Source organism: Megalobrama amblycephala, linkage group LG9, assembly GCF_018812025.1.
Source record: "Megalobrama amblycephala isolate DHTTF-2021 linkage group LG9, ASM1881202v1, whole genome shotgun sequence".
Taxonomy (NCBI): Eukaryota; Metazoa; Chordata; class Actinopteri; order Cypriniformes; family Xenocyprididae; genus Megalobrama; species Megalobrama amblycephala.
Window position 1 is genome coordinate 29,467,753 of NC_063052.1, and position 27,808 is coordinate 29,495,560.

Below are 27,808 nucleotides of genomic sequence, written 5' to 3' on the forward strand. Positions count from 1 at the left end.
AAACAGAGCGTTACTGACAGACAGTAAAGAGAAGAGCTTGGAGAATGGAGAATATGGGGAAAATAATGTCTTTTTTGTACATTCAAGCATGAAAATCTATTCTAAAGCCCAAAAACAATATAAAAAAGGGCATAATATGGCCTCTTTAAACGATCACTTCTCAACTCTATCAGCTAAATCTCATGCACTTCATGTTTAATGTATGTGATATGCAGTTCCCTATTTAGACAGCTCACTAGGGTTAGAAACAGAGCTAACGGACGGCATGTGTGTGAGGATCAGGAGTAAGTGTGTGTTTTTGTCAGGGCTCAGATGGTGGCGTGTGTGTCCACTACACAACTGTAAATTAAAGTGTTCTTCACACAGGAGTGTGTGTAATTATCTAAATCCTGTCTGTGTGCGTGTGCAGTTGAATGTTAATTCGCACATCCAGTGTTTTTGAGTGAAGCGTCCACACGTTCACCAGAGCAGCATCTGTTCCCCAGCACACTCTGCTCACTAATGAGTGTGAGTCTAATCCATCTGACGGCCGAATCCTGTCGTGCTCCTCAGGGATCTGATCCGTCTGTGGCCCGAATCAGTTCTCCTCCAGAGCCGCCTGACAGCAGACTTTACACCGCATGTATTCTGATGCAGGTTAAAGATGTTTAATGTAATTTTATCCAGCATCAGAGAAAATCGCATTGGGCTATTTTTGATTGCACTTTGGGCTAGTTTTGTTGGGGCAATCTTACTAAAAAGCTATTCTATGATGAAAAGCTGTTGTTCCTGCAGTATCATCTTGAATCTGCAGCGATGAAGGCGGCGCAGGCCGGTGGTGGATTGGTTTGTCAAATCCAATCATTCTTTGCTTCTTTCCACATTGTAAAGAGGGTTGTACTCTCTAACCTCATATAAACTCTGTCAGGTATTGTTCGGCGTCTCAGAACTAATTCCCACTGAAGTGCTTCATGTTTAAGAGCCATATGGGCACACAGATAGTTTCATCTTCAGAAGTGGCATCTGTATTAACAGCCGATGAAAACAAACACGGTTTTATCCTCCCAAAACAGGCTGCAGACAAATCAGCAAGGAACGTTGTTTTACAGCCGTCAATGAACCGGGCCTGCCAGCATTCCACGTGTCTCGGGATCACTGTTGCTACCGGTAACATAACATCTGTTGTCTGTGTCGATGAGATGTATGCTGAGCTGATGGAATCCTCCCGTTTGTCTCCGAAAGTGGCGGAGGATTACCGGAGGTTTCTAAGGAACGTTCATTAGAGCTCGAGGCAGGACTCTTTTTAAGAGCGACAGACTCAATCCAGCAAAGAATGTTAGAAATTAGTGCATTCATTCTGCTAAATGCGACAGTGAATGCCAGCAGTGTTTCATTTAAAACTTGTTTAACATTGAGACATTATACATTTATTAAAACTTTTAAGTATTAATAATAGTTAAAAGATCTTTTTTGTATTAAATAGCCTAATACTTTTTACTTAAAGGTGCCCTAGAACTTTTTTTTAAAAGATGTAATATAAGTCTAAGGTGTCCCCTGAATGTGTCTGTGAAGTTTCAGCTCAAAATACCCCATAGATTTTTTTTAATTCATTTTTTATCTGCTTATTTTGGGGCATCATTAGAAATGAGCCGATTCAGGGCTGCTGGCCCTTTAATTGCTCGTGCTCTCCGCCCACGGAGCTCGCGCTTGCCTTGAACAACATAAAAAAAAGTTCACACAGCTAATATAACCCTCAAAATGGATCTTTACAAAGTGTTCGTCATGCAGCATGTCTAATCGCGTAAGTACAGTGTTTATTTGAATGTTTACATTTGATTTTGAATGAGTTTGAGGCTGTGCTCCGTGGCTAACGGCTAACATTACACTGTTGGAGAGATTTATAAAGAATGAAGTTGTGTTTATGCATTATACAGACTGCAAGTGTTTAAAAATGAAAATAGCAACGGCTCTCTTGTCTCCGTGAATACAGTAAGAAACGATGGTAACTTTAACCACATTTAACAGTACATTAGCAACATGCTAACGAAACATTTAGAAAGACAATTTACAAATATCACTAAAAATATCATGTTATCATGGATCATGTCAGTTATTATCGCTCCATCTGCCATTTTTCGCTGTTGTTATTGCTTGCTTACCTAGTCTGATGATTCGGCTGTGCACATCCAGACGTTAATACTGGCTGCCCTTGTCTAATGCCTTTCATAATGTTGGGAACATGGGCTGGCATACTGTTACGTAACAGTCGGTGTTATGTTGAGATTCGCCTGTTCTTCTGAGGTCTTTTAAACAAATGAGATTTATATAAGGAGGAAACAATGGAGTTTGAGACTCACTGTATGTCTTTTCCATGTACTGAACTCTTGTTATTTAACTATGCCAAGGTAAATTCAATTTTTGAATCAAGGGCACCTTTAAGATATTTACTTTAGAATACAAATGGTATATTCTGCTCAAATTAGTGCAAATAATGAGCAGCTTCCCATTGTGACAAATTACCCCATTATAGTTCAGCATGTTCAATGAACTGCATTAAATGTGTTTTTAGTCAAGACTTTTAAAGTTTCATTCATTCTAGTAAAATGCAGCAATAAATGCCAGCTATACATATATATATAAGCGGCTTCACATTGTGACAACTTGCCCCATTATAGTTTACGAATGAACTGAAATTTTTCCTGGGCGTGGTTGATTAATAAAGTCAAGACTTTTAAGATTTCTATACAGAATATATTTTACAGAATAAATGTAGGCTGTGAAGCATTCACTAGGGTAAAAATTGTGGCCTGGTTCTCTATCTTCAACATGTCTGATCTTGTTTAACACACATTAGTAAACCCCATTTGTAATAGTTGTGAAACAGTCTGTAATTGAACATCACTGTGATTAATTACATTAATGTGAAATACATGTATCATTGATGCTTTAATGGAAAATCCATACTGAAATTATACTGAAGGCCGAATATGAAACATCTGTGCTGAGTATTTATCATTGAAGGAAGAGAAATTAAACTGTCATTGTGTGACTATATTTACGTTTATTCATTTAGCAAACGCTTTACTCAAACATGATTTACAAGTGAGCATATGAGCAATTTATCATAAATTATATGACAAAACCGATTTTCTGTAAACCAGAGCAGCTAAAGCAGAACAATAGAGGAATAGAGAGTTTATTTTAATAAAAATGTACTTTATAGTTACGAATTGGATAAGTGCATTGATATTAATGTCACATCCCTGAGTTTAAATAACAAAAACTGTCTAAACTAGCTGTTTCCATATAAAGTTGTGAATTTAACTTATGCGCAAAATTGGAATATCACTTAAAACATTTGCGATGGAAGCCGCGTTTTCATCCCATGTGTTCAAGAGAACTAATTTGTCACTTCCTGGGAAATTGGTGCAAAATATCTGTAATAAAAATGTAGGTTGCTGTAATCTGTAAAAAAAAATCCCAGTAAAATTTATGGTAAAAAACCGGCAGCTGTGGTTGCCAGAACTTTACCGTAAAAAATACAGTAGCAACGTAAAAAAAAATCTGTTAAATTTACAGTAAAATACCGTATTTCATTAAGTGATATAATGTTAATTTACCAGCCTAATGAAGTACTAATATCTGTTTTGTACCTTTATAATACACTGACAGTCACCTAACACAGTGGTGATAAGAGTCACATGATGAATCAAAGTTCATCACAAGCAGATTTTCCACAAGTTGAGAAGGACAACACTAATATATAGAAGGTGCACACAGTGTCATTCACACACACACTAAACACCATCATGGTAACATGCATGAAATTTTAAAAATGCAATAAACATTAATTTAACAACATTAGATGTAAAATAAAACCCTAATGTACATAACTGATTAGAAAAAAATGAGAAAAACTAAGAAGAAACAGAGTTATTTCAACAAAAATATATCAAATGTGAAGTGTCACGCAGGGAATTGTGGGAATGTCAATTCACGGTGCAGTAAATAGTCCAGTTATCCAATCACACCCTCTGTTGAGGCAAAGTCACTTAAGATTTTTCTTAAGTGATGGGGGAAGTGGAATAAAATAAAATATAAAAAAACCCTTAAACTTAATTTATTTAGTTACATTTCTCTTTTTCATTTTAACTTGATGAACTATAATAACTAAAATTGAAACTGAACTAAAAATTAATAATATTAATAAAATATAAATAAAATATTAATATTCATCTCAAGTATAGCATCTCAATCTTACTGAAATAACACTGGCCTCAATTGAGCGCACAAGTTTTTATGTGAATGTTTAGAATTCATGTGCATCTTGGCAATTGCATCCAGCATTTTTTTTATGCAATATCCAAAATATTTGCATAAGAAATAGGAAACGTAGCTAGTAAAGCACTTTGTTTTGATGTTTATGGGAAGAAATGTGAAGCCTCTATTTTGTGAAAGCTCCTAAATTGATTGTTCTGTGTGTTGTTTGAGCTGTAAACATTTTTAAATCATCCTTTAAGTCATCCTTTAAATACTTTTCTAGGCGAATGAACCTGGGTATTTGCTACTGAATGCCATTCCTGTTTGGTGGATTTTAAATAAACCATTTCTCTCTGATTTCTTTGCATGCATCATGTGAAAACTACCAGCCTCATTGGCTTTTAGTGTTTTGACTTTGAGTTTCATGGTTATTCTGCTGCAGTGTCTTGCCCCATGGGTTTTACTGTTAGTGTATCACTGTAAAGGAGTCGAAATGATTTTCTGTGGTAATCGACAACATGTCACAGATACTGTCAGTAGAGCTTAACTGAACTGGAATATTCCTATAATGTGATCTGAAAACTTCAGATAAGAGAGTATCAGTAATGCTGATGTTGTGTGAATATCTTCACAAAGATGGCAATATCCAAAATCCTTGTCCTTGTTTTTGAAAATGTAAAAATTGGTTAGGGTTAGGGGAGATAATATACAGTTTGTACAGTATAAAACCATTATGTCTATGAAATGCCCCCATAAAACATGAAAACCCAGTGTGTGTGTGTGTGTGTGTGTGTGTGTGTGTGCACTGAGGCAGTATTCATGTGTGTTGGGTTGTTCGAACAGTGCCTCTCTCATCCTTCAGAAAGACTGATTTCTTCACAACAGTCCAGTGAAAAGGGCAAATCTGTTAGATCAGCTGGATATCAGTCATATGAAACACACACACACACACACACACACCTCAGGCAGGTCGGGCTCAGGGGATTGTTTTCATCATTTGACATTTTCATATCCATCATCATATGCTAAACAGAGAGAGCCGCTATTAAAAGAATGAGCTGTCTAGTAAACAAATCACAGAAAGAAAAATGGCCTCAAACTTCACTATCAAGAAGATCAATCATAGTTTTTCTACTTTCATTTGTATTTTCCTTATATTAATAAATAAATAAATAATACAAGTATGATTATAGATGCAAACAGCGAATACTGAACAGTGATATTGTAAAGTTTGTTTGGTCAGGGAACCTTCGTTGGGGAATTTAGGAAAAGTTGTAGTAGATTACTAGTAGTAGTAACTATTAAGGGCGTGATATCCCAGGTGAAAAAGAATTCTATTAAAAATATACTTTAATAAAGTGTACTAAGTATATTTTCTACATTTTGTACTATTTTCGTCAAATCCAAGTATAGTTAAGTGTATTCAATTATGTATTAACTTCAACTTAACATATATTTAACTACACTTCTAGTGTAAATTGTATACTAAAATGGAACAACTTTTTTTAAACTTCAAGTGCACTAAAATACACTAATGAAAATCAAGATTCATGAGCAATTAAGCACACTTAGAGTACAATTGCATTGTATTTCCATTCTAATGGAAATACACTTAAAAAGGCATTGCAGTGCAAATTATAGTTGTGTTTAAGTACATTTTGTGCATACTGCTATCATACTTATAATTACTATAAACAGTTAATTTAGTATGCCTCTGTAACATTTCAAGTGATCTACAAATGCACTTCCTAACTATATTTAGTGCTTTTAAAGTGTCCCACTATGACAATAATAATGTTTTTGAAGTGAAGTTCAATTACAACCTAAACATCATAGACACATACTTTCAGTGCAATGTTATTATAGTGTAAGGTAGAAACAAATTGAAAGTACATTTCATTTGTAATTTTATCCCCATTTTGTTATACTTAAGCATGAATGTTGGTATTACACTACAAGTGTATTACATTAATTCAGTTCAAGTACATTAAATCAACAGATTACAAATTGCATTTCAGAAAAGGATCTTTATTATTAACACAAAAGTAACACACAAAAGCAGATATTGGCAAAAGGAAGAACTTACATTTTACATTTACATTTACATTTATTCATTTGGCAGACGCTTTTATCCAAAGCGACTTACAAGTGAGGAATACAACAAGCGAGTCGTCATGACGAGGCAAATAGATAAGAAGTGCTCATAATACAAGTTATAGGCATTGCTCAGATTATCCTAAGATACAATAGAGAGGGATTAGAGGAAGTGAAAGGATAGGAATAAGGTTTTTTTTTTTTTTTTTTTTTTTTTAAGATGAGGTTAAGTGCTCACGAAAGAGATGGGTTTTCAGCTGTCTTTTGAATATTGCCAGGGATTCCGCATTCCGGATGGAGGCAGGAAGATCGTTCCACCAGCAAGGAACAGTGAACGAGAACGTTCTGGAAAGTGATTTTGTGCCTCTCTGTGATGGTACCACAAGCCTTCGCTCCTTTAATGAGCGCAGGTTTCTGGTAGGAGTGTAGACTTGTAAGAGTGAGTGGAAGTAGGAGGGTGCTGAGCCTGTGGCAGATCTGTAAGCAAGCATCAACGCCTTGAATTTGATGCGAGCAGCAAGTGGTAGCCAGTGAAGAGAGATGAAGAGAGGCGTGACGTGGGCTCTTTTGGGCTCGTTGAAGACGAGACGTGCTGCTGCGTTCTGAATCATTTGTAGAGGCTTGATTGTGCATGATGGCAGTCCAGCCAGAAGTGCATTGCAGTAATCAAGCCTAGAAATGACCAGGGCCTGGACCAGAAGTTGTGTTGCATGTTCTGTTAGAAAGGGCCTGATTTTCCTGATGTTGTATAGTGCAAATCTGCATGACCGAGCTGTCTTTGCAATGTGGTCTTTGAAGGACAGTTGGTCATCAAGGATTACTCCAAGATTTCTGGCCGAATTTGACAGGGTAATTGAGGATGTACCTAGCTGGATGCTGAAATCGTGATTTAGAGTCGGATTGGCAGGGAATACGAGAAGCTCAGTCTTAGCCAGGTTGAGCTGTAGATGATGTTCTTTCATCCATGCCGAGATGCCCGCCAGACAGCTTGAGATTCGTGCAGCTACTGTGGGATCATCTGGTTGGAATGAAAGGAAGAGTTGTGTGTCATCAGCATAGCAATGGTAGGAGAAACCATGTGCCTGAATGATGGGACCAAGTGATGTAGTGTAAATGGAGAAGAGGAGGGGTCCAAGAACTGAACCCTGAGGAACACCCGTGGTCAGTTGATGAGCTTTGGATACCTCCCCTCTCCAGGCAACCCTGAAAGACCTTCCTGTGAGATAGGATTCAAACCAGAGAAGCGGAGTACCTGTGATGCCCAGTGATGAGAGGGTGGACAGGAGGATCTGATGATTCACCGTGTCAAAGGCAGCAGATAGATCGAGCAGAATGAGAACTGATGATTTGGAATCAGCCTTTGCAATCCGCAGGGATTCAGTGACCGACAGCAGTGCAGTCTCAGTCGAGTGGCCACTCTTGAAACCGGATTGATTGACATCCAATTGGTTGCTCTGTGAGAGGAAAGATGACACCTGGTTGAAAACAACTCGTTCAAGTGTTTTTCCTATGAATGGTAGGAGAGAAACAGGTCTGTAGCTGTCTACAAGAGACGTGTTTAATGTGGGTTTCTTAAGCAGTGGGGTTACCCGAGCCTGCTTGAATGTGTTAGGGAAAGTGCCAGTGTGGAGAGATGTGTTGATGATGTGTGTCAGTGCTGGTAAAAGTGTGGGAGCGATGGCTTGTAGGAGGTGTGTGGGGATGGGATCTAGAGGGCAGGTGGTGGGATGGCTGGAGAGGAGAAGTTTGGATACTTCTGTCTCAGTGAGGGGGAGAATGAAGAGAGGAGGTGTGTGGCTGTGTGTGTGGTTGGTCTGAGTTCCTGTGTGTGTGGAGCGGAGAACTGACTGCTGATGGAAGATGTTTTATCAGTGAAAAATGTAGCAAAATTATCAGCAGTAAGGGATGAGGTGGGTGGCGGTGGAGGGGGGCAGAGGAGAGAGTTGAATGTTTTGAAAAGTGTGTGTGTGTTTGGAGCGCTGTTGATTTTGTTGTGGAAATAGGAAGATTTAGCAGCATGAATTTCAGCAGAAAAGGATGAGAGCAGAGATTGATAGCTACTTAGGTCAAATTGGTCTTTTGATTTGTGCCACTTCCTCTCTGCAGCCCTGAGTTTGGTCCGATGTTCACGAAGAACATCAGATAACCAGGGATTAGAGGGAGTGGCACGTGCAGGCCTGGATGACAGAGGACAGATACTATCTAGAGAAGAAGTTAATGTGGAACATAAAGTGTCTGTTGCTGTATTCACATCTAGAGATGCGAATTGTGAGGGTGAGGGAAGAGAGGATGATACAGTAGAGGAAAGATCAGAAGAAGAAAGAGAGCGCAGGTTTCGTCTGAAGGTAACTGGTAGCGGGGTTGGTGGTGAACAAATAGCTGTTCAACTTTGAACAGTCGACTTTCTCTGAAATGCCGGGAACAGAACAATGGCTAACAACTTACTACACATGCATATCTACAGGTGCTGGTCATATAATTAGAATATCGTGAAAAAGTTCATTTTTTCATTGTAAATTATTTTAAAAAATGAAACTTTCATTTATACTAGATTCCCTACATGTAAAGTAAAACATTTCAAAAGTTTTTTTTTTTAATTTGTTGATTAGAGCGTACAGCTCATGAAAGTCCAAAATCCAGTATCTCAAAATATTAGAATATTTACATTTGAGTTTCATTAAATGACCATCCCTACAGTATAAATTCCGGGTATCTCTTGTTCTTTGTAACCACACTAATGGGGAAGACTGCTGACTTGGCAATGGTCCAGGAGACAATCATTGACACCCTCCACAGAGAGAGTAAGTCACAGATGGTCATTACTGAATGTGGTGGCTGTTTACAGAGTGATGTATCAAAGCATATTAAATGCAAAGTTGACTAGAAGGAAGAAATTGGGTAAGCAAAGGTGCACAAGCAACAGGGATGACCGCAAGCTTGAGAAGACTGTCAAGTAAAGCCGATTCAGACACTTGGGAGAGCTTCACAATGAGTCGAATGAAGCCGGAGTCAGCGCATCAAGAGTCACCACACTCAGACATCTTCAGGAAAAGGACTACCAAGCCACTTCTGAAACAGAAACAACGTCAGAAGCATCTTACCTGGGCTAAGGAGAAAAAGAACTGGACAGTGAACAGTGGTCGAAAGTCCTCTTTTCAGATAAAATTAAATTTTGCATTTCATGTTGAAATCATGGTCCCAGAGTCTGAAGGAAGACTGGAGAGGCACAGAATCCAAGCTGCTTGAAGTCTAGTGGGAATTTTCTGAAGTTAGTAATGATTTGGGGGGGCCGTGACGTCTGCTGGTGTTGGTCCATTGTGTTTTATCAAGTGCAAAGTCAATGCAGCCATCTTCCAGGAGATTTTGGAGCACTTTATGCTTCCATCTGCTGATAAGCTTTATGGAGATGCTGATTTCCTTTTCCAGCAGGACTTTAGCACCTGCTAACAGTGCAACAACCACTTCCAAGTGGTTTGCTGACCATGATATTACTGTGTTTTATTGGCCAGCCAACATGCCTGACCTGAATCTATGGGATATTTTTAAGAGAAAGATGAGAAACAGTCGATCCAACAATATACAGATGATCTGAAGGCTCAATAGTGCCTCAGCAGTGCCACAGGCTGATCACTTCCATGCCACACTTCACTGATGCTGTAATTTGTGCTAGGAGCAAGTCATTTGCTGAAATATGTGCTGCCGACCAAGTATTGAGTGTACAAATGAACATACTTTAAAGAACTTGAACTTTTCTGTTTTGAAAATCCATTTTTTGATTGATCTTAGGAAATATTCTAATATTTTGAGATACTGGATTTTGGACTTTCATGAGCTGTACGCTCTAATCATCAAAATAAAAAAAATAAATTAAAAAAACTTTTGAAATGTTTTACTTTACATGTAGGGAATCTAGAATATATGAAAGTTTCATTTTTAAAAATAATTTACAATAAAAAAAATGAACTTTTTCACGATATTCTAATTATATGACCAGCACCTGTAGCTCTGACTTGAGTTACTAGAGGCCTTGTAGCTCTCATTGTTGCACTTCCTCCGTAGAAGGGCCCGGATCTCTGCCACCTCGGTGTTGGGGAATCGCTCCCTCACTGCATCTGTGAAAACAGGAAAGAGACATGGGGATGAATTAAAACAGGATAGACAATGTATAACATTGAAATACAATCATTGATTATAATGGATTTGTCAATCAATCATGACAATGGATTTGGATTCATAACTATGACATTACTGTACCTAAAATTGCGTTGGTTTTTTCTGGCTCAAGCTGCTCCTTCAGCTTGCCTTTTTTTCCTTTCCCTGTGAGGGTTGCCTATAAACGCAACATGTCACTTGTGGTCACAGTATTGGTACCTGCGCCAATTTGCCAGAGGCCTTGTAGTTATATCCGTACCAGGGCTGGGATGAACAAAGTTTCACGTGGAGCATTCTGAGATATTTTTTTTGCTGAATTACCGCGGAGTGCGAGTTGTGCTAAAAAATAAACTGCCGGGATAATCACACAGCGCTTGCCGTAGGCTACACGTCCAATAATGACATGTCCGATTCGCGAACTAATGACTCATTTGAACTGATTCACTTAAATGAATAGTTAAAACAACTGATCTGTCCAACACTGAACTCATGAGACGTCTGAATCGGTGAATAACAAATCGGTACACTTTACAATAATGTTCCATTTATTAAATTCTAGTTACCTACATTAGTATTTTTTTTTTAAGAAAAAGGTGAGTGGCAGAGTGTACTACTATACGTTGTTGTTATTTTTATGTGAATGAAGAATTAAAAGATGCACTTTTTTTCAGTAAGCTTAAAGCTATGCGTGTGTCTCAATCAGCTCCCTAGTTCAGTAGTCAGGGCACTGATCAGGGTATCAGCCACATTCACTTTCATTACTGATTCACGACCTAGGGAGCTAGAGAGCTGATTGAGACACAGGGTATGTGTTTTCAACAAATGTTAAATTCTGTTGGTTCAGGAAGGACACCATGACAGGCTGCTGGCTCCCACTGTCGCTGTTAATTTTTATTTATTTTTTGTTGGAAAAGCACTTAAATAGCTTAAAGCCCTCAAGTTTACATTGGTTACTGTATTCTTTCAATTGCTCTAAACAAGTATTTTGGGTGACCTTTTTTTTATTGAATGACATCAATTTGTTATTTTCATCTGAAAGAAGAATTACAAGATGCACTTTTTTATTAGTAAGCTAGGCCTATGTGTTTAAGGCTTCAAGGTTTTATCAAACGCTACCTCTGACTAAGAATGCATTACTTTGCACTTGTATAGTCTTTTATTTTGGACTTTTTACAAATTGGTAATAGTCAATTAATGGAGAGATTATCGATAATCGAATCAAACCGAAATAGAATCGGACTGAAAAAAACAAAAACAAAAAAGAGTCCTTAGATTAATCGATGCACCGAAAAATAATCGCTAAATTAATCGTAAAAAAAAATTATCGTTTATCCCAGCCCTAATCCAACCCACTGTCACTTTTACCATATTGCTTAATCAGTGAAATTCAAACAAGAAGTATTAACAGTAGTCAATGACGGCAAAAATGGCAGAGTTAAGTGGATTCAGGTCTGTATTCCAAGACATAACGTGAACATGCATGTTCTTCAAATTAAAGGGTTAGTTCACCCAAATAGCAAAATTATGTCATTAATAACTTACCCTCATGTTGTTCCAAACCCGTAAGACCTCCGTTTATCTTTGGAACAAAGTTTATTTTAGATTTAGTCCGAGAGCTCTCTGTGTGTCCAGAAAGGTAAGAAAAACATCATTAAAGTAGTCCATGTGACATCAGAGGGTCAGTTAGAATTTTTTGAAGCATCAAAAATACATTTTGGTCCAAAAATAGCAAAAACTACGACTTTATTCAGCATTGTCTTCTTTTCCGTGTCTGTTGTGAGAGAGAGTTCAAAACAAAGCAGTTTGTGATATCCGGTTCGCGAATGAATCATTCGATGTAACCGGATCTTTTTGAACCAGTTCACCAAATCGAACTGAATCGTTTTAAACGGTTCGCGTCTCCAATACGCATTAATCCACAAATGACTGTTAACTTTTTTTAATGTGGCTGACACTCCCTCTGAGTTCAAACAAACCAATATCCCCGAGTAATTCATGTACTCAAACAGTACACTGACTGAACTGCTGTGAAGAGAGAACTGAAGATGAACACCGAGCCGAGCCAGATAACGAACAACAGACTGACTGATTACACTACAGATGAAGTGAAATCAGTGTACATTTTAATAAATTATACTTTGTATTAAAAATAAGCGTACTTACTAAAAGTACACTAAATTACCACTATACATTTTTGTATTTTAACATATTTTATGAGAGCACTCTGATATGCCACTAAAAATACACTTATTTTAGAGTGTACTGTATAAAGTGTACAGAAGTCACACTTTTAATGAAGTGAGAACATAGTACACTTTAAAAAAAGTATACTAACAATTAATTTCCAAAAAAATATACTTCCCATAAGTACACTGAATTGCCACTCTAAGTATGTCAAATTTAATACACTTAAAAAAAATAAACTTCAATACAATTTAAAATACATTTACAACAAAGTACACTTTCAAAAAGTACATTTAAAAAATAATTTGATTACTGATAAATTAGTATACTTACTGTTTGGACTATTAAGTTGAACTTAATTACATCTTTTTCGAAGTATACTTTTAAAAAGTACAAACCAAATACTCTTTAAATAAAGTACAACAAGTAGAAGTATACTTGTTTTATAATTCATGTACTTCATTCATATTTCAAATACACTAAAGTATACTACTTTTTTACCTGGGATGACTCAAGTGAAACTGAAGAATGAACTGGTGTGATGTCATTTCAAACAAAATCAGGCCAAAACAAAGTTTATTTAGTGTTCATTTCGGGAATTCAAAACTGGAAAAGTTTGCTTTTGCAAGCCATTTCGAATTCCTGAGATGAACACCAAATAAACTCTGTTTTAGCCCGATTTTGTGATGCAAAAACATCCACATCACTATGATCAGATGCTCTTTTTTAAATGTAGCCTATAGTTTATATTAAGTTTTAGTTTATTTAGTACATTTAATTAAATCTACACTCTTAAAAAAAAACCCCTAAAAATAGGGCACAATGTACTGTATTAATTACATTTCAGTATTTATTTATTTTTACAGGTGTTTTACCTTTATTTTGAATTTTGAACTTGAATTTCTGAATTTTGAAGGTAATTTTATGCCAGTACATTATCCGTTTTTTTTTTTTTTTAATGGATTTTTTTTTTTTTTACAGTGTATTTTACAGTATTTCAAAGATTTTTATATATTTTACCTGGGAAGTCAAAAAAGTATGGAAGCTTGTTTCCACTACGGAATAAAAAAAAAAAAAAAAAATGTAATTGTGACTTTTCGTCAAACAATTTTGATTTTTTTTCTCGCTATTGTAGAATGCAAAAATGTAGGCACAGACCTGTTGGTGGCGCTAGAGGGTTTGGACCATACATTTCAAACCAGGAATACTGGTACTACGGTGACCCAGTAGTGCACAACACAATGAAATTAAAAAAGCAAACATAAGTTCACAACACAACGAAATAAAGCCACAACACAACGGAATAAAGCCACAACACAACGGAATAAAGCCACAACACAATGAAATAAAGCCACAACACAACGGAATAAAGCCACAACACAACGAAATAAAGCCACAACACAAAGGAATAAAGCCACAACACAACGAAATAAAGCCACAACACAAAGGAATAAAGCCACAACACAACAGAATAAAGCCACAACACAACGGAATAAAGCCACAACACAACGGAATAAAGCCACAACACAACGGAATAAAGCCACAACGCAACGAAATAAAGCCACAACACAACGGAAATGCTCCCGACCACTAGGGGGCTCTCAGAGCTCATTAATATTAGTATTCCTTGCCAATGTTCTATAAAGTCAACAGTCTTATAAAGATATCAATACCATGATTAGTTTTAAGTATGTAAACATTGTATATCGACATGAAATATTAATTCAAAATCACTTGAGTGCACAATAGCTTCATATTTATACCTGTGAATGATTTGACGCGCTACCACGGCGAATGATGAAGGGAACGTCTGACAATTCCACCAAGTGGTTAAAACGTATAATTTGTATTCATTAAAATTACTTTTAACATTTAAAAACAGACATGTTCAAATTCCAAAGCTTGTTACTTCCTGTTGGTACGACTGACAAGCTTTGGAATTTGAACAATTTAAATGTTAAAAGTAATTTTAATGAATACAAATTATACGTTTTAACCACTTGGTGGAATTGTCAGACGTTCCCTTCATCATTCGCCGTGGTAGCACGTCAAATCATTCACAAGTATAAATATGAAGCTATTGTGCACTCAAGTGATTTTGAATTAATATTTCATGTTGATATACAGTGGTTATATACTGTTGAAACTAATCGTGGTATTCATATCACTGCCGACTCTATAAAACATTGGCAAGGAATACTAACAATACTGAGCTCTGAGAGCCCCCTAGTGGTCGGGAGCATTTCCGTTGTGTTGTGGCTTTATTCCGTTGTGTTGTGGCTTTATTCCGTTGTGTTGTGGCTCGATTCCGTTGTGTTGTGAACTTATGTTTGCTTTTTTAATTTCGTTGTGTTGTCCACTACTGGGCCACCGTATGAGACCCTCCCAAAACCTGAGTCTCCCAGCCAGAAAAGGATTAAAATGTAGGGGACAAAACAAAACCAAACCAAACCAAAACAAAACAAAACAAAACAAAACAAAACAAAACAAAACAAAACAAAACAAGAACAAATACAGTCCACACCTTATGTGCTCTAAAAATACATGAGAAAAGCATTGCATTAAAACCTGTGTCATCTTACTGTGCGTGTCAGAACATAATATGTGTTTGCAGGAGTTTGAACTCCTGCAAACACACAAACCTGCAGATGTTTGCAAAACTAAATTATTTGGTTTTCCTCCGCTCTCCCTTTCTTGAGAAAGCGTTTCTCTTCCCCTGTTCCCCATAGATTGGCCCTGCTGAGGAATCTAATGTAAAAAAAGCAAATTGTTTTCCATGTGCAGAAGCAGCGAACAGAAACTGTCTGAACTGTTTAAAGCTGCAGCGTGTGATATGGCATCAAACATAACTGCAAAATTAACTAAAAATTTGAGCATTGTTTACCTCTGACTCTTAACATTAAACTGGAGGGGAAAAAAATTACACACAGCAGCTTTAAATACAGTCTGTAGCTAATGTATTGTTGCATTATTCAAGGAAAGGAGAAAATTGAGTTCATTAATCAGAAGTTGACTGTTACACTGGCTCTGCATTCATTTTTAATTGTTTCATTGCCTGATCAGCTTTATCTCAGATATTTGTTCCTAAAAATGCTCTTCTTGCACCAATGATTCAGCATCATGTGTACAAACAGCCCCAATTACGAGTGTCTCCAGAGCTGTTGTTTCTAGTTTAAAGTGTTTACATGACTTACAGTCACATTATGAGTGTGTTTTCGGGTGGCTGGTCTTTCCATTCAGCTTTCACTGAAATTATTTGTCATTTTTAGCCAGTTTGCTTGACCATAGTTCTTGTGCATTTCTGTTTTTGTTACATTGGGTTCTTTATGATTTCTTACAAAGTTTTAAATTAACAGACTTTAAAGAACCAAACCGCACACTGTGTCAAAACACACTGTGTAAAGGTCTGTTCATTTAAAACTTTGGATAAAAAAATACATTTTTAATTTATAGGCATAACATTATGAGCACTGACAGGTGAAGTGAATCTCACTGATTATCTCTTCATCACGGCATCTGTTAGTGGGTGGATATATTAGGCAGCAAGTGAACATTTTGTCCTCAAAGTTGATGTGTTAGAAGCAGGAAAAATGGACAAGTGTAAGAATTTGAGCGAGTTTGACAAGGACCAAATTGTGATGCTAGACGACTGGATCAGAGCATCTCCAAAACTGCAGCTCTTGTGGGGTGTTCCCGGTCTGCAGTGGTCAGTATCTATCAAAAGTGCTCCAAGGAAGGAACAGTGGTGAACCGGTGACAGGGTCATGGGCGGCCAAGGCTCATTGATGCACGTGGGGAGCGAAGGCCGACCCGTGTGGTTCGATCCAACAGACGAGCCACTGTAGCTCAAACTGCTCAAGAAGTTAATGCTGGTTCTGATAGAAAGGTGTCAGATTACACAGTGCATCACAGTTTGTTGCGTATGGAGCTGCATAGCTGCAGACCAGTCAGGGTGTCCATGGGGTCTAGAGGAGTCCATGCCTTGACGGGTCAGGGCTGTTTTGGCAGCAAAAGGGGGACCAACACAATATTAGGAAGGTGCTCATAATGTTATGCCTGATCGATGTGCACATATACATCAATCCTTGTGCATTTCTGTGTGTTTTGTTACAGTGTGCTGTTTGACTCTTTGAAAGTCTGTTCATTTGTAAGTTGTATAGATTCATAAAGAACACTGTGAAGTGATAAGGGACTGTAATTTTAGATTATCTAAAACATCTGTGACTGTGAAGTGAATGATTTACGTCCTTGATTAATCTGAAATGTTCATTTATGCATTGAATCATATCGATGCTGATGGATTTTCATGAAAGGGTTCAACACTCAGAACAGCTGCAGGTCCAGAATGAGACCTGTTTGTGTGTGTGTGTGTGTGTGTGTGAGATATCTAACTGCTGAATGTGTTTGATGTATGCTAGCTTAGCTAATGTGAGCCATTTCAAGACAATGATCTTTATGGTACTGCAGAAGATATTACTGGCAGACATTTCAGATATGGAATTTACTGATTGGTAAATACATGGTTCAGTCACTCTAAAAATCCATTATATTTAAAGCTCTGCGGTGAAGCTGTGCATTGCATTATGAATTATTTTCTGACATTTCTCAGAATGCAACAGCACATACAGTAACACTTTATTTTGATAGTCCACATTCTACTAACTATAAGTAACTTTGCAACTACATGTCAACTAGCAGTCAGAGTATTGTTAGACTGTCTGTTTAATATCTACAGTAGATTACATAATGTATATGCCAGGAATAGATCTTGCAGATGGATGGCATTTAATTACTTTGCTTAAAATAATGTTTTTTTTTTGCTTTAATATATTATTATGTAATGGTGTTTTATAAAAGCAATGTGAGTGTTCTTCCCTTAAAAGTTTAAGGTCAGTATGATTATTTAATATTTTTGAAAGAAGTCTCTTCTGCTCACCAAGGCTGCATTTATTTGATCAAAAATACAGTAAAAACAGTAAAATTGTGAAATATTATTGCCGTTCAAAATAGCTATTTTCTATGTGAATATAAGTTTAAATGTAATTTATTCCTGTGATCAAAGCTGAATTTTCAGCATCATTACTCCAGTCTTCAGTGTCACATGATCCTTCAGAAATCATTCTAATATTCTGATTTGCTGCTCAAGAAACATTTATGATTATTATCAATGTTGAAATCAGTTGTGATGCTTCATATTGTTATGTGGAAACAGGATTTTTGATTAACAGAAAGTTCAAAATAACATTTATTTAAAATAGGAATGTTTTGTAACATGATAAATGTCCAGTTTAACACATCCTTGATGGATAAAAGTATTTTCTTTCAAAAACACACAAAAAAAATCTTAGTGACTCAAACTTTTGAATGGCAGATATTTATCTGTGTGTCATCAGTCAGCATGTTTGACAGATTTCAGAATAGCTCAACAAATCCATCTCGGGCTACTTGATCCATGAACGACGGGCTGCCCAAACTGTGGAACCGTTCAGAGTTTATCTGTGGAAGCCGCAGACAGACCTTGATTATTCCACATCCTTGTCTTTGTTTGAACGCATTGTGGTTCAGACACACACGAATGAAGGGAATTGTGGGTAACGCTGGCTTTCCCGAGACGGACAGACTGCTCGTTATCTCCGAGATCAGTCTGAACGGCCATCCGGAGCGCTCGGCATCTGTTCCGCCCACAGACTCTGTGTCAGAAATCAAATGTTCGGCTCTTCCGGTGCAGGAACACTGACACGGATTGAAAGGGCTGGATAACTGCAATTGTTCTCCAGATAGACAGACACCTCCACAAGATGATTTTGTGACAGTCTTCCTGGATCTCTGGTGTCGCTGTGAATGCTGGATTCTGAGCTGTCATGGAAGTTCACAGTGTGTCGTTGTTTTGTTCTCACCTGCTTGTCCATCAGTGAAATAAGCGTCCTTGAGTTTGGGAAAGGCTCTATATAAATTAAACATATTATAATAATTGAAGAAAGTTTAGCTTTTCTGTCTCTTGTAAATCAGTTCTGGATGAATCTCACAAAGACATGTCTCAATCATTTCACACCATAATCAAAAGAATATATATATATATATATATATATATATATATATATATATATATATATATATATACATAATATGTGGCTTCCTGGCTAAACTCTCTCTCTCTCTCTCAGAATGACTACAGGAAGTTGTCTATGCAGTGTAAGGACTTTGTGGTGGGTGTTCTGGATCTTTGCCGTGACACAGAGGAAGTGGAGGCCATTCTGAACGGTGACGTGGACCAGATCCCTCCTGCAGAACACCAGAGACCCTGTCTGAGCCGCATCAAACTCGCCATCAAATATGAAGTCAAAAAGGTGAGAACGCTCTATTAACTACAAACTACCACAGTAATGCAGCAGTTCAAGGCGTTGAAGCACCCTTTGGTAGACCCACATTAACAAACTGTTATGGAGATGAAAACTAAACAAAAATGTATTTATTTCAGCTAGTAACCAAGGCATAAAAAATTTGAGAATAAATTTGTGTTTTGAGAAAAAAAAAAATCGGTACATTTAGAGAAAAAAGTAAAAATAAAATGTCGAGAATAAACACTCATTCGATCAGTGTGATGTTCATGCATACTGATGACAAGACAGATTTGGCTTACTTAGTCAAACTATATTTTAAATAGTACAGAAATCTAGGACTAATCTAGGAGGATTAGGACCAAGCAATAATTTAAAAAAATAAAACCGTCTTGAGCTTAAAGTCATTATGATGCAAGATTAAACTCGCATTTTGAAAGAAAAAAGTCAAAATAAAATGTAGAGAATAAACTCATTAAATTTTGAGAATAAAGTAATTGTGTTTCGAGAAAATACATGTTACATTTTGAGAAATAAGTCAAGAATAAACGCATTTGATCAGTGTCATGTTCATTGCATGCTGATGACAAGACAGATTTGAACAAAGATACTATCAGCTTTAGCTAATTATAACTGAATAATAAGTAGGCCTAGCATACAAACTTTAAAGTTGCCCTAGAACGTTCTTTCACAAGATGTAATATAAGTCTAAGGTGTCCCCTGAATGTGTCTGTGAAGTTTCAGCTCAAAATACCCCATAGATTTTTTTTAAATACATTTTTTAAACTGCCTATTTTGGGGCATCATTAACTATGCACCGATTCAGGCTGCGGCCCCTTTAAATCCTCGCGCTCCCCGCCCCCGAGCTCTCGACTATAAAACAGTGCATAAACAAAGTTCACACAGCTAATATAACCCTCAAATGGATCTTTACAAAATGTTCATCATGCATACTGCATGTATGCATCAAATCATGTGAGTATAGTATTTATTTGAATGTTTACATTTGATTCTGAATGAGTTTGAGGCTGTGCTCCTTGGCTAATGGCTAATGCTACACTGTTGGAGAGATTTATAAAGAATGAAGTTGTGTTTATGAATTATACAGTCTGCAAGTGTTTAATAATGAAAATAGCGACGGCTCCATGAATACAGTAAGAAACGATGGTAACTTTAACAACATTTAACAGTACATTAGCAACATGCTAACGAAACATTTAGAAAGACAATTTGCAAATATCACTAAAAATATCATGGATCATGTCAGTTATTATCGCTCCATCTGCCATTTTTCGCTATTGTCCTTACTTGCTTACCTAGTCTGATGATTCAGCTGTGCACAGATCCAGATGTTAATACTGGCTGCCCTTGTGTAATGCCTTGAACATGAGCTGGCATATGCAAATATTGGGGGCGTACATATTAATGATCACGACTGTTACGTAACATTCGGTGTTATGTTGAGATTCGCCTGTTCTTCAGAGGTCTTTTAAACAAATGAGATATACATAAGAAGGAGGAAACAATGGAGTTTGAGACTCACTGTATGTCATTTCCATGTACTGAACTCTTGTTATTCAACTATGCCAAGGTAAATTCAATTTTTAATTCTAGGGCACCTTTGAAGAGAATAATTTCACAGTTCTCGATTCCACCTTTTGCCATACTTATATGTGTATTTGTCTGTTCAAGTTCAATTTGTGTGCATTCTGTGCGCTGATGTAGAAGCACCTAAACTTGACATTAACTGTAAAATTGTCCCCCAGATGCTCCAAAAGACGCAATACATGCAATAATGCAAAATATGTTCTGTGTGAATGGATCCTAAGAATAGCAGACAGCGGGCAGCTCAGTAGGTTTGGGAAGAGAATACGGAGACGTGAGGTGAGGAGAGGTGTTCAGGTTTGGATTCTAATGAAGCATCTGACCGGCTCTGTTCTTCACCTCAGCTGAACTCTTGATTGGTCGACTGGGTCTCAGATGGAGAACTCGCTCCTCTGCATGCTAACGGCTCCAGAACTTCCTCACCTTCTGACTTCAGCACACACTCCACTGACTCCACAATGCTGAGCTCTCAAAACAATGAGCACCATCAGCTTTCTTATGAAATTACCTTCATGAGGAGGCTGGGATAGAGTTTGCACAGGCAGTTCAGTTTTTAGGCCATCCATGTGTGTTTCTGTCCTTCTGAATTGTAAACATCATGATCTGTGAGTTGGAGAATTATACTTCCTTTGGCTTCATCCACTCTGATCTTATTGGACTAAATGTCAAACAAACACACATTAGAAAGAGGAAATGAAGCTGAGACAGTGGGCTTGTGGTGACACGCCTCAGCAGTGCTTTAATTTCACAAGATAAACACCATGAAGTCACTGACGGGCAGTAAAGTGTCCAGGGAGCTTGTGATGATCTGCGTCACGATGGAAAAGAGTGTCTCTGAAGAGACCTTTGCCTGTCTCAGATGTTTCTCCTGAAAAGAGTAATCTCACATGTGTATCTCACATGTGTCTCCAGTAATCTCACATGTTTCTCAATTTCAGAAGAGACTGCAGCAATTTCTCAAACTGTGCTCAGATGTGTCAGAGATCTCAATATGAATGCAAATATTTGTCATCAGATGATCTGAGCTGCTATCCGCAGTCATTTTATGGCTCAATACTCTTACTTTATATAAACTATTTAGTCTCTATTTGTGTCTATTCATTTTCATTAAGTTTATTTTGGTAAATAAATAGCAAAAATTATACATTATAAAAAATAATGAATTAAATAAACAAAACTAAAAAAGTGTGTGTGTGTATATATATATATATATATATATATATATATATATATATATATATATATATATATATATATATATATATATATTATGAAAATCATTTAGTCTGGACACATTTAAAATAAATGTATGTACATTTATATATTTTTATTTCTTTATTTAAAAATAGCATAAATTAAATTGGTACTAAAAATACAATCATGATGTATAAATACTTTACAAATTAATTAATTAATTAATTTAAAATCAGCATAAATAAAATTTTTACAACAAGTACAACTATGATGTCTAACTATATATATATATATATATATATATATATATATATATATATATATATATATATATATATATATATATATATGTGTGTGTGTGTGTGTGTTTATAAATAAATAATATTTATTTATTTATTGTTTGGTACAACAAACACAACTATGATGTATAAACACTTTACAAATCAATCAATCAAATGTTTAAAATTAGCATAATTTAAAATGGTACAACAAATAAAACTATGTATAAATACTTTAGAAATGTTTTTATTTAGCTTCAGAGGAATGAAAATTTGTCGATGTGATCATTTAATTTTCCACTGCAGTGTGTTTTTATTGCAGTTGTTCAGTGCAGTGAATGTCAGAGGATGATGATCTGTTGTGTCATCCATCACTGCTGTGGGTTTAAAGGGCGCACGACCTTGTTAACCAGATAATGTAAGGGTAATTAGTCCTGTTGCCCTCAGCTCAATCCAAACCCTCCTGAGAGGAGCTCTCATTACAAGCCAGGTCCATTGAATCTTAATCATTTTCATATTGAGATTGAAATCGTAATAGTTTTATTGACTGAAGATCCGTGACAATGACAGACCCTTGAGTTAAATAAAGCCTTCAAGGAACATTGCAATCATCATATTTATGAGATGAGCGTGCTTGAATGCCATAATATCATAATTACCAGTGAGTTGAGGGCATCAATTAAAGAATGCAATATTGATTATAACTTGTTATAATTGTGAATGTTGACAATTTAATTTGTGTACATTGTGTGTAGAGTTGATTAGACACTGCTGGTTTAGTTAGTTTGGAGATGTCAGGAAGTGAAAGGAAATTAAAAAAATCTAGAATACAACATATCCATATTATTGAGAACAATATCACTTTTCATTATAGCTTCCAAATGAATAGGATGATTTGATGCAGAAAAATTACCTGAGAATCAATTAATCAGAAACTCTTCACCCTGTAAAAAATAATTATGCATATGAAACCCATTCATGTTTAACTTTTTAAAAATTATGCAAATCAAATCGTTTCAAGTTCAGCTTTTAGAAATTATGCAGATTAAAATATAAATTATGCATAAATACAAATTGGAGCCTTTTGTAGATGGACACTAAACATCTAGTTTATTCAGACGAGTGAGACAATTTTCATTAAAAGCAATCAGAAGGGATGCTGGGACTGTTGCTATGGCAACCAGGTACAAGGTTCAGGTGACCTCAGATTCGTGTGTGTCACAGTGTCAGACACGCACACACACACACACACACACACACACACACACACACACACACACACACACACACACACACACACTGTGATAACTGCCATCATACTCTCTATGTCAGAATTTAATGGATCACTAAAGACAGGAAAGCTTCAGGTGGGAAGAGAGAGAGAGAGAGTGTGTGTGGTCTGCAGGGCAATTTAAGGTTGAGAATGGTATATGGCTTGTAACTTCTGAAATAGATTGTCTACTCTGAGCAAACACACACACACACTGTCAGCTTTCGACGGATCCAGCGCGGTTCTGGATCACACAGCAGCCCGGCAGCTCTCCTTAAATCAGTGTCACCATCTGTCTGTTTCTCTGAGGGCATCTCAATGCTAGTGTTATCTTCTCTAAAGAAACACACACGTTCACCTGTCTAATAGAGCTACAGCACCACACAACAGGAACACCAGCGGCTGCTCAGAGCCAGAATGATTAGAAGGATCATGTGACACTGAAGACTGGAGTAATGATGCTGAAAATTCCGCTTTGATCACAGGATTAAATTACTGTTTACTGTATATTCACAGAGAAAACAGCAATAAACTGTAATAATATTTCACAATATTAATGTTTTTATTGTATATTTCATCAAATCTAAGTGTGTGTATATTATATTATATTATATTATATTATATTTAGAGGACAGTAGTTGACCAGACAAACACTTAGTTTATTTTTTATCAAATAATTTTATTTTTAATTTTGACTTTAAAATTTCTTTAAAAATGAATAAATAAAAGAAGATTCTTTTATCATCTTCATGTATTATTTATTATCAGTTCTTATGCATTTACCTTGATTGGAATTTACATAATATAAAAAAGCACTACTAATTGTTATCGTAAATTGTACATGTGCATTTATTTATTTATTTACAAAAATTGTAGAATATTTTTCATTGCAGATCAATATTTTCACATAATTTAATTACAGTTTTACTTTACAGTAATGTACGACTATCCAATGTATAACACATTTGACCGTATTTCAATATTCTGCTGCTGAATTCAGCCACAATAAGTGCACAAAATATGTAGAAAATGTGTTTTTCTCTAATATGATTTGTCATCGTTCTCTTTTCTCCATGTGTCTCAGTTTGTGGCTCATCCAAACTGCCAGCAGCAGCTGCTGACGATCTGGTATGAGAATCTGTCGGGTCTGCGGCAGCAGTCCATCAGTGTGAAGTGTTTGACAGTTCTGGGCGTAACTGTTGGACTGCCTTTCCTCGCCATCGCCTACTGGATCATGCCCTGTAGCAAGGTAACTCACACACACACACACACACACACACACACACACACACACACACACACACACACACACACACACACACACACACACACACACACACACACACACACACACACACTACACACACACACACACACACACACACACACACACACACACACACACACATCCACATCTCTGCTGTTTCTCTAAGCTTCATCTGACTCTTCAGATGAGAAGATGACCTCTGAGTCAAGAGTGACTGTCTTCATTTCTCTGGCCAACTGTTTTAAAGACATTTTAATTCACACTATGGATATTTTGTAGTATAAGATGACTTATGTGCAGGTTTCTTGCTCTATAAACAGCTGTAATTTAGTTTACATGACCATTTTCCCTCACTCTGACCATTACACTGTGTCTGAACCAGACAAAATCTCTTTAATTTCGAATCATGAATGCATCTGAACAAGCTGTTTTTGCAATTTGGGTTCTGTAAATGGGGAAAATAGTTTTTTTCATTTCAGAAAGAGTAAGAAAAATCCAATTTTCTATGAGAAGACCCCTTAAAATTCATATAACTGGGTAAAAGCTTCACCTTTTCCATAAACACACATGAATAAACATACAGATACACGCACACACATCTCTCCAAACTCTATTACGAACAGACTCACCTAAGCATAAGCACAGATAAACATGTTTCATTTCCATCCTGAGGAAGTGGATTTACACACTGACTCTGTGTTTGATGGGCACTTCAACATGCACTGTCTCATGGAGAGATATCAGCTGAGAGAGACCCCTACACACACACACACACACACACACACACACACACACGCACGTACATACAGGGAGGCTTTTGTGAAGGGTTTGGGATTGAAATCTAATCAGAGCTCGTCAGACAGGAAGAACTGTGGCGTCTCTTGAGATGTGTGACAGAGAGAGAGAGGGAGAGAGGAGAGGAGAGGGCATTTGAGGTTCACAGAGATGTATAGTTGTGTGTGTGTGAGAGACAATTTACTTAACTATCGTTGTTTTAGGTTTAGGATTAGTCTATTAGTCTAATTTTAATTAGCTTTATATGGGACAATAGAAGTCTGTGGTGTGTGTTAATTTAGATAAATGTACGTGAAATTGCTGTGACATGATACAGCCAATCAGAGCACATACAAAGCTTTTTGTGGCACAGTTGAGAGAAAAGTCAGTTAACATAATAAAATATGTATTTATTTTATTTTATTTTATTTTTATTTATGTTTCTTCCAGTACCAAAAATGTATTCTGATTTTATATTGATTAAAACTTAAATATACAGTTATATATTTGTGCATGTACATTACATATATTGTTTAAAATATAAGCTATACATTTTATTATATATATATATATATATATATATATATATATATATATATATATATATATATATATATATATATATATATATATATATATATATAGCTGTTTAATACATATATAGTTGAGAAATGTCAGTTATATTATATTATATTAAAACCCGATTCCAAAAAAGTTGGGACACTGTACAAATTGTGAATAAAAACAGAATGCAATAATGTGGAAGTTTCAAATTTCAATATTTTATTTAGAATACAACATAGATGACATTTCAAATGTTTAAACTGAGAAAATGTATCATTTTAAGGGGAAAATAAGTTGATTTTAAATTTCATGGCATCAACACAATGAAAAAAGTCTCAAAAAAGTTGGGACAAGGCCATGTTTACCACTGTGTGGCATCCCCTCTTCTTTTTATAACAATCTGCAAACGTCTGGGGACTGAGGAGACAAGTTGCTCAAGTTTAGGAATAGGAATGTTGTCCCATTCTTGTCTAATACAGGCTTCTAGTTGCTCAACTGTCTTAGGACTTCTTTGTCGCATCTTCCTCTTTATGATGCGCCAAATGTTTTCCATGGGTGAAAGATCTGGACTGCAGGCTGGCCATTTCAGTACCCGGATCCTTCTTCTACGCAGCCATGATGTTGTAATTGATGCAGTATGTGGTCTGGCATTGTCATGTTGGAAAATGCAAGGTCTTCCCTGAAAAAGACAACATCTAGATGGGAGCATATGTTGTTCTGAAACTTGGATATACCTTTCAGCATTGATGGTGCCTTTCCAGATGTGTAAGTTGCCCATGCCACACGCAACCATGCAACCCCATACCATCAGAGATGCAGGCTTCTGAACTGAGCGCTGATAACAACTTGGGTTGTCCTTGTCCTCTTTAGTGAGGATGACATGGTGTCCCAGTTTTCCAAAAAGAACTTCAAATTTTGATTCGTCTGACCACAGAACAGTTTTCCACTTTTCTGGATCATGTTTAGATATGGCTTCTTTTTTGACCTATAGAGTTTTAGCCGGCAACGACGAATGGCACGGTGGATTGTGTTCACCGACAATGTTTTCTGGAAGTATTCCTGAGTCCATGTTGTGATCCATTACAGTAGCATTCCTGTATGTGATGCAGTGCCGTCTAAGGGCCCGAAGATCACGGGCATCCAGTATGGTTTTCCGGCCTTGACCCTTACGCACAGAGATTGTTCCAGATTCTCTGAATCTTTGGATGATATTATGCACTGTAGATGATGATAACTTCAAACTCTTTGCAATTTTTCTCTGAGAAACTCCTTTCTGATATTGCTCCACTATTTTTGGCCGCAGCATTGGGGGAATTGGTGATCCTCTGCCCATCTTGACTTCTGAGAGACACTGCCACTCTGAGGCTCTTTTTATACCCAATCATGTTGCCAATTGACCTAATAAGTTGCAAATTGGTCCTCCAGCTGTTCCTTATATGTACGTTTAACTTTTCCGGCCTCTTATTGTTACCTGTCCCAACTTTTTTGGAATGTATAGCTCTCATGAAATCCAAAATGAGCCAATATTTGGCATGACATTTCAAAATGTCTCACTTTCAACATTTAATATGTTATCTATATTCTATTGTGAATAAAATATAAGTTTATGAGATTTGTAAATTATTGCATTCTTTTTTTATTCACAATTTGTACAGTGTCCCAACTTTTTTGGAATCGGGTTTGTATATTATATTATATTATATTATATTATATTATATTATATTATATTATATTATATTATATTATATTATATTATTGTTTCATTCAGTACCAAAAATATTTTCTAATTAAAAGTTCTAATTAAAAAAGACTACGTCGCCTAATATATGTGTGTGCTATATATTTTCAT

At 36.5% G+C, this 27,808-nt stretch overlaps 1 protein-coding gene and 1 long non-coding RNA gene across 2 annotated transcripts in view; one reads left to right on the forward strand and one right to left on the reverse strand.

Annotated features, from left to right (window-relative positions):
• Positions 1–27,808, forward strand: part of LOC125275549 (short transient receptor potential channel 7) — a 91,199-nt gene that overhangs the window by 15,571 nt on the left and 47,820 nt on the right. Inside the window, exons 3-4 of the mRNA XM_048202590.1 lie at positions 18,834–19,016; positions 24,439–24,603. Of these exons, the coding sequence (XP_048058547.1) occupies positions 18,834–19,016; positions 24,439–24,603 (348 nt within the window). The remainder of the gene's footprint in view (positions 1–18,833; positions 19,017–24,438; positions 24,604–27,808) is intronic.
• LOC125275553 lies at positions 10,215–12,085 on the reverse strand. Its single transcript, XR_007186468.1, has 3 exons — positions 12,028–12,085; positions 10,588–10,663; positions 10,215–10,445 (listed from the first exon to the last, which is right to left on the reverse strand). It is a non-coding gene; the product is annotated as an uncharacterized LOC125275553 (long non-coding RNA).